This window comes from Octodon degus, unplaced genomic scaffold (assembly GCF_000260255.1).
Source record: "Octodon degus isolate 3935 unplaced genomic scaffold, OctDeg1.0 scaffold00225, whole genome shotgun sequence".
Classification (NCBI taxonomy): domain Eukaryota; kingdom Metazoa; phylum Chordata; class Mammalia; order Rodentia; family Octodontidae; genus Octodon; species Octodon degus.
In genome coordinates, this window is record NW_004524801.1 from 1,959,369 (window position 1) to 1,967,775 (window position 8,407).

The 8,407-nt window shown below is 45.0% G+C and overlaps 1 protein-coding gene across 1 annotated transcript in view; it reads right to left on the reverse strand.

Moving 5' to 3' along the window:
• The window catches only part of Mrap (melanocortin 2 receptor accessory protein), a 21,812-nt gene extending 13,850 nt beyond the window's left edge, over positions 1 to 7,962 (reverse strand). Inside the window, exon 1 of the mRNA XM_023705584.1 lies at positions 7,774 to 7,962. Coding sequence (XP_023561352.1) covers positions 7,774 to 7,879 — 106 coding nt within the window. The 5' untranslated portion in view covers positions 7,880 to 7,962. The remainder of the gene's footprint in view (positions 1 to 7,773) is intronic.
• Positions 7,963 to 8,407: the final 445 nt, after the last annotated feature.

The window sequence follows — 8,407 nt, forward strand, 5'->3', positions numbered from 1 at the left end:
TATTTTATTTTTTGTGGAACTGGGGATTGAACTCAGGCCCTTGTGCTTGCCAGGCAAGCGCTTATTCTACTGAGCCATCTCCCCGGCCTTTAGCACAATATCATTAAAGCAATAATCACTCAGGAATGACCAGGACTTCCCACTCAACTGGGCAGACGGGGTAACTACAGAGCAGCTGGTTTGATCCCTTCAAGTCAGTGTCTGCTACAGAAAAGCACTTTTGGCTTCACCGAGAGCGCTTTGTTGCTGTGTCCTCACAGGGAGAAGGGACAAACTCATCCCCTCAGCTCCTTCTACAGGCACTGACCCAGTTCACTAGATCTCCACCCTCATGACCTAATCGTTAACCAGAAGCCCCGCTTCCTAAACTGTCACACTGTAGGGTCAGACAGGAGTCAGATTCCAACCTATGAACTTGGGGAGAACACAAACAGTCAGACCATAGCAGTTGCCCTATGGGAAAAGCAACAGGGGAATGAAAGAGATTGAGAGAGAAAATGAAGGTGGAGAGCCAGAGGCCAGAGGGGAAGAGAAGTGTGAGGGACGCACACTGAAGTTTTTAATATTTATTAATTTATTTTGTGTATGTGTAGCCAGCTCAGCCCACCAGGGGGCAGGGCTGGCTGGCATGTGGTGCTGGGGGATCGAACCGCAGTCCCTGTGCTTTGCTTAGCTTAGCTTGTTCCAAGTAGGTGCTTTAGACCACTGAGCCATCTCACCAGCCCACACTGAAGTTTTTAGAGGGGTAAAGGAGCATGCAGAGCCTAACTGAAGGGCCCTGAAGAAGCAAAGTGGGGGAAGTAGCCTCTCATACAAGCAGTCTGGCAACCTGAGGAGGGGCTGACTTTGGCTGAGAGCCCAGGAGGGTGGTGGGAGTCAGATCCATGCATATTTTAGATAAGATGGGGAAGGAGGAGGGGCTGGGGTGGGAGGCCTCAGCCCAGCATTTTGACAAGATGGTGCTACAGATGCGCCACACTGGGCTTCCGGGCCAGAGCATCAGAGCCCACGTTCATCCCTTCTGCTGTCCAGTCTCTGCACATTCTGCTGTGGCTACACTTCCTGTGACTCAGTCCCCATGTCCTCTGCGCCATCACAAATAGTCCTCAGTGGTGACCAGTCAGCCTGATTTATAGCAGGTGTCTGTGAGTTTTCCTCCATTAGTTCCTGGTAGCAAGAGACCATCAACCTCAAGGTTACATTTGCAGTAGGGGAGGCCTGCAAGCAATTTATGTTTAAATATATATTTTCCTCTGCCTCATAGCTCAATAAGCTTGCAAAGCGGCCTGCCTCCAGAGGGTCCTCGTTATCAAGATGTGCTGAGTAAAATAAACCAGCTGCAAAGGGGCAAATGCTATGTGCATCAGTGTGTGCAATCTTAGTGTGGGCTGCTGGGACAAAAATACCCTAGATTTCATGGCTTAAATGACAAACTTTCTCACTGCTCTGGAAGGTGAGGAGTCTAAGATCAAGGTGTCAGCAGGGTCATTTCTTCTTAGGTAAGTGTTCTCTTACTGTATACATATTTCAAAATTTTGAATTTTTAAAAAAGTATTAAGTATTCTAAGTATACAGGAAACTACAGCTAAAAATGTTAAGACCTATGTATCTGGGCTGGTGAGATGGCTCAGTGGTCTAAAGCACCTACTTAGAACAAGCTAAGCTAAGCAAAGCACAGGGGCCACGGTTCAATCCCCCAGCACCACATGCCAGCCAGCCCCGCCCCCTGGTGGGCTGAGCTGGCCACACACACTAAATAAAATAAATAAATAAACAAAGAAAATAAAGAAAAAAAAAAAAGAACTTTTAAAAAAGACCTATGTATCCATAAAAAGTGTCATATTCGATCCAAATACTTTTCTTTAAAAAGTAAAAATAAAATATTACAGATATCCCTCTGTCTATGTTCCCTCCTAGGTGAAACCACAAACGTGAAATTGGTGTGTACAATCTCATCTTATTACATGTGTGCACCTCCCCACTAATAAAATACAGATTTTTATGTTCACCAGTGTCTCAGATACTCTTCTCTCATTGCTGGGACACAATACCTGACACCCAAAATGAACAAAGGGAAGGTTTATTTAGCTCACAGTTAGTGGAGGTTTCAGTCTGTACTCAGCTGGCTCCCAGGCAGACTGGAACATGGGAGGGGGGCAGCCATTCGTGGTGAGAGAAAACAGCAAAACAGAGAGAGCAAAAGGGAGGAGTAGCGGCAACCATGGCAACAGAGAGCAAGTCTGTCCCCTTGAGTTGCATTCAGACTATCTGCCCCAGGTGGGTGTAGCACTCACACCCATAATCCCACAGCATTTACATCCATAATCCCACAGCACTCACACCCATAATCCCACAGCATTTACATGCATAATCCCAGCACTGGGTCATGACTCTAGAAGTCTGCCCCATGACTGCATGAAGCTTTGGGGGGAGAACAAGACACAAACCGTAATAAATAATAAAATTCTGTAATTAATTAGTCAATAAAATTATAATTCAAATAAATATGATTATAATGAATACAATCATTAATGATATAATTTAATTAATATATGATGTATATAATTGAGGGTATACAATTGGGTATATCTATCGGGTATATAATTTTGCCTCTATACTTCCTTCCTTACTGCCTGAGTTACTTTTCTCTCACTGCTGAGACAAAATACCTGACACCCGAAGTTAAAGGGGAGAAGGATTACTTAGCTCACAGTGTGTAGAGGTTTCAGTCCATAACTGACTGACTCCAGCGAAGGGTGAGTTGACGAAGGGGGACCGCAAGGAGAAACGGTTCATGGCAAGCAGAGGACAGCAAACACGAGCAAAAAGGGGCAACCGCAGCTCCTTCTGCCCCTTCCATCCTGCTCAGGCTGCTCAGGAACGACAGCACGCACACCCTTATTCCCAGTGCTCGTGAGCCTCACTCTGCACCATGAACCAGCCCCAGTGTCACATACTCTGGATCAGCCACCTCTGCAAAGCCCCACCCATGGCCTCGTGAGGCTTTCAGAGGAGAGCTAGACATAAGCCAGAAGAATTAGGTTTCAGTGATCTATTTACATTGACACGTACAGATCGGACTTGTGCATTATTACCAAGCTATGGATTATTGGTTGTATTAACAGATCTTAGATTGACTTATCCTGTCTTCCTTCAGTGAACGCTGGGTCACTGTCAATTTCTGGCCATCACAAGAACTGGAGCTGTGAACATCTGTGGGTTCCAGTACTTTCCCTCTCAGAGGCCTGGAAGGAGGATGCTGAATGATGCTTTGTGAATATCTTCAGTTTTTCTGGTCCTTGCCAAGTCGGCCTCCAAAAGGATGGGCATAATTTTCATCCCATGAGCAGTATGACAATTCTAATTTCTCTGCTTCCTTCCCAACACTTTAAATATCAACCCTTAAATTTTTCTAAGCCATGGATATGAAATGAGGTCTCATTGCTTGTCCCAGCATCTTTCCCTAAATACTTGTAAAACTGAGTATTTCCTCCTATTCTTTAGTCTTCGGTGTTTCCTTCTCCATTACTGTCTTCTTCTGTCCTGGCCTCTGCGTTGTTTTTCTCTTATTGACTACTACTAAATTTTGAAATAATAAAGTGGTTTCTATTTTGAAGGCAATAATTATATTTCAGAGTCGTTTCCAAAAACAGGAGCAAATAGAACCTGCCTCTTCTCTGCTCTTTTCAGATGCACTATGGCTGCCCACCCGGGTCCTCGCTGTGCCTGCCGCTCAGAAGGCTCCTCCCTGAGACATCCCGAAGGCTTATACTCAGGCCCCCTTCGGGAAGGCTTTCCCCACCACCCCGTTCAAAGCTGCAGTTCTTCATTGGCCCCCAGATTCTTCTAACCACTAATCTCGTCTTAACTTTTCTTCGGACACACTTTGCTGTCTGCCATGTTTTTCTTGCTTGTGGTGAATTAAAGATGGTCTCAGATTTTTAAGTTATAATAAGCTGGGTAACATTCCTTAGATTCCACATTTTCATTGTTTGTATTCAGAATTGGGACTCAAATTTTTAACACTTCTTCCATTGACAAGTAGGTCATAATTCTCTTCTGAATCTGGCTAGCCTTAACCACATAACTGGCCAAGGCCACATGGCTCCTAAGTGACAGGCCTAAGACACAGATTACAGCACAGTGATTCAGAGTTCCTGTGCCTTGCCCCAGTATGACCTGTCTTCTGGTGTGTTCTCCCCAACACTTGAAAGCTATCTATTTAGGGTTTAAACATTTTTATGGGGAATATTTTTGTCAAGTCCCAAAACTCTTCTTTGAGAAAAAAAAAATGAAGATTAAATTCAGACAAAAATATGAAGACCAGGGGCTGGTGAGATGGCTCAGTGGTCTAAAACACCTACTTAGAACAAGCTTAGCAAAGCACAGGGCAATCCCCCAGTACCACATGCCAGCCAGCCCCGCCCCTTGGTGGGCTGAGCTGGCCACACACACACACACACACACACACACACACACACACACACACAAAACTTCAAAAAAGAAAAAAAAATATGAAGACCAGAAAAAAAAAAAAAGACCAGAACATGCAGGATGCACACCGGATTATTTCCGGAATGACATCTCACTGTGGGTTCCAGAGACCCCTATATCTAGGAGTACAGGGGTAAATGGTATCTGTTATCCTTCTTTGGAACAAACCTCCTAAGAATCTAGAGCACTGCTGAAACGACACATTTTTCCAAAGATAGATTTCTTGATAAAGTCAAATTTGCTTAAGTTACAATAAGCTGGGTAACATTCCTTAGATTCCACATTTCCATTGTTTGTGTTCAGAGGTGGGACACAGTTGGTCCGTTTGTCGTGTGATACATGACTTGGATGACTTCAACTAAAATACCAATAGCTGCTTCATCTCCATGGGGAGGCAGGGCCTGGCCTCTCCCTCCAGGTGTGGGGCCCCCTACCCAATTGGGCCTCCTGGAGGGCTCAGGGCCTGGCTTCACCCTCGCCTCAGTTTCTCAGTGCTGAGAAACTTTGGAACCCAGGTGATAACCTGGGGGCTATCTGGCACCAAGGAAGGTGGCAGTGTCTAAAGCTGACCCTGAGTTTCATCTCATTTGTGTTAACTTACAGAAGACTTTTTCGAACACAGGCCTATATTTTGTCCAGATGAACACGTATCCTGAAGTTCTAGGGTTTTGACAGTATTAAGCGATTTGACTCCTGCCACTTTCTCCTTATGACTATCTTCTTCAGTGAGCTGTGTACACAAAAATCTGCATTCCCATTTAATGCTTTCCTGCCTTGTGTCAGAAAACGCAGACCAAACATCATGTCCCTGCAAAAGCTTTAGTACACTGCTTGGGACATAGTAAGTTCTCAACAGACACAGATAGGCACCTGCTTTTGGCTTCTGAAGTTGCGAGTGGAACCTGGAACTGGAAGTCTACCTAACAAGAAAATAGGCATGGGGAATAGAGGGTAAGAATATAGCTCAGTGGCATAATCTCCTGCCTGGGAAGTACAAGGTCCTGAGTTTGATTCCTGGTACTGAAAAAAAAAAAAAAAAAAAAGGGGAATAAGCCAGATGTGGTGGTGCACACCTGCAACCCCACCTCTCAGGAGGCTGAGGCAGGAGAATCACCACAAACTAAGAAACCAGCCTGAACTACATAGTAAGTTCAAGGCCATCCTGAATCACATAGGGAGATCCTGTCTCAAAAATACAAACAGATTAACCAAAAAAAGGGAAATGTTTTAAAGGATCTCTTAAAAATATATTATAGTAGTATATGTGTTTGCATTCACCAAAAAAGGCCAAAAATTGAATCTTAGTAAAATTTAAAAATATATATTATACTAAAAGACACATTCCCTTTTATCTCCTTCGAAATATTCTCTCTTTTTAATATATTCTTATCCCATTTTTTTTTTTTTTTTTTTTTTGAACCGGGGATTAAACTCAGACCCTTGCACTTGCCAGGGAAGTGCTTATTCCACTGAGCCATCTCCCTGGCCCCTCATCATTCTTTTTTTTAATCTTATCATTCTTGCCACTTTCTGAAGCAGTTTAAAAAGTTCTCTTTCTTAAGTACCTTTAATTGCACTGTCATAGTTGCTTCAAGTGTCCTGAATTGATATAAAACATTTACCTTTTGCAGCCATTTTGACTTTGAGAAAGAGTCAAAGTCACATGGCACCAGAGCTGGTATTAAGGTTTGTGTCTAGTTGTCCCCCCAAAGCCTCACACAGTCATTGGGGCGTCCTCTAGGGTTTGTGATTAGTTCATGACCCAGTGCTGGGATTATGGGTGTGAGTGCTGCTGGGATTATGGGTGTGAGTGCTGCTGGGATTATAGGTGTGAGTGCTCCACCCAGCCTGGGGCAGACAGCCTGGATGCAACAGGAGGGAGACAGACTTGCTCCCTGCTGCCATTGTTGCTGCTGCACCCCCCTTTTTGCTCTTGCTGTTTTGCTGTTTTCTGCCATCAGGAACTGCTGCCCTCTGCCATGTGCTGCTCTGCCTTGAAGCCAGCTGAGTATGGACTGAAATTTCCACAAATCTTGGTTCTTTTGCCCCGGCAATGACAGCAGAGTAACTGAGACCGCTGGTGAATCAGGCAGGTGAGGACACCCTATAAGGCTCTCATGAGGCTGCCTTTTCCTTGGGTGACATCTGGCAGCACCATTCACTGTATTTTTGACCATACTCCCTCAAGACCCAAAAAGACCACTTTCAAAACTGTTTTAGAAAGTGACACCTGTGGTAGGATATGTTCAAAGAGAGGGGGACTATTTTGAGGGAGGTTAAAGCAATGTGCCTTTCACTGTATTTAAAAAATTGAAACATTCACTGTATATTTTGACCATTCTTTGCATTTTAGAAGGCCGTCTCCAGGCATTCTGTGGTTCAATATCTTAAGCATCAGCATTCAAACATATCTCAGAGTTTTTTTGTTCTGTTTGTTTGTTTTTATTTTTTGTATTTTTGAGACAGGCTCTGGATATTCAGCTCAGGCTGGCCTTGAGCTCACTTTGAAGCCCAGGCTGGTCTCAAGCTTGCAACAATCCTCCTGCCTCAGCCTCTCGAGTGCTGGGATTACAGACTCTTTTTCTTCCATGTAAAAAGCACCCCATTCTTTCTAGTGACTTATTTTACCTTCTGATGGGTGGACCGTAGGATAACAGTGAGGAAATACCCGAAGGACCTGAGGCCTCCCGAGGAGAGACAGAGGACAGCTATCCAGGCCAAGACCACTACTGCTGGCTTTTACAGCATGCTCATGATCATTTCTCTGGCTGTCATCTGAAGTGAGCAGCAGGACGGACAGCAAAGGTTGCCACAGAGTGCCCAGTTACTCCAGACATAAGGACTGCACAGGCAGATGTTAACTTCTGTTTATCCTCCCCGAAGAGTAAAACCATTGTCAGCACTTTAGTAGGAGCTCCGTCCACATGCCTTACAGGTAGAGAGAACACTGCTGCCCAACTAAATTACAAAACGAACTCAGCAATTTCAAGAAACTCACTGGGCATATGGAGCCCCCAATAAACTTCATCAAGAAATCTGTCTTAAGAGAATATTCTGCTTAGTTCTATAGTGCTTTAATTCAAAGGCTTAGTACAGAGATTACAGATCTGAATTTGACCCCAAGCCCCATTCATTTATATGCACACATGCCTTGGTCACACTGTCACTTACCTGCGATGCCTTCCAGTATTAGTGAGTGGCTACAAAAACAGCTAGGAGTGCAGTCACTTAGGCCAACCCTCAGCCTCTGCCTGGTCACCTTCCCCAGCTCTGACTTACATTTGTTGGCTTTCAGCTTCTTTTCATCCACAGGAATGAGGTCCAGGTAGTCCAGATAGTATTCATAGCTGTAGTATGGGGCAGATGTGTTGGTCCTGTTGGCCATGGCAGTAGGGAGCAGGGTCTGGCCTGCAGCTCAGCTCTGGAATGGGGTCCTGAGCCTTAGAGGAAACTGGTTAGCTGTTTTCTGCAGGCAGCATCCCAGTGTGTCTGTGGCACAGACACAAGGCCTGCCCACTTATCAGAGCCACTTGGCCGGAAGAGAGGTCAGGGGTGTGCCTGACATGTTCAGCCTACAAGCCAGCCAGGCGTCCAGCCTCTTGGTAAAACTCCAAAACAAGCAGAGCTGACAGTAAGAGCCTGGGTTTCTAATGCAACTCTAATGCCTCTCTGTGGAAGGACAGGGAACTGGGTGGGAAGACAAAGACCAGGACCTCTTGAAAGATGCCTGATAGGACTGTAATCCCCGCACATTGGTGGCTGAGGCAGGAGGATTGCAAGTGTGAGTCCAGTTTCCACAACTTAGTGAGAGTCATCTCAAAAGAAAAAGAAAAATGGTCTTGGGATGTAGCTCAGGGCAAAGGCCCTAATTTAACCCGCAGTATAAGAGAGACAGAGAAAGAGAGTGAATGAG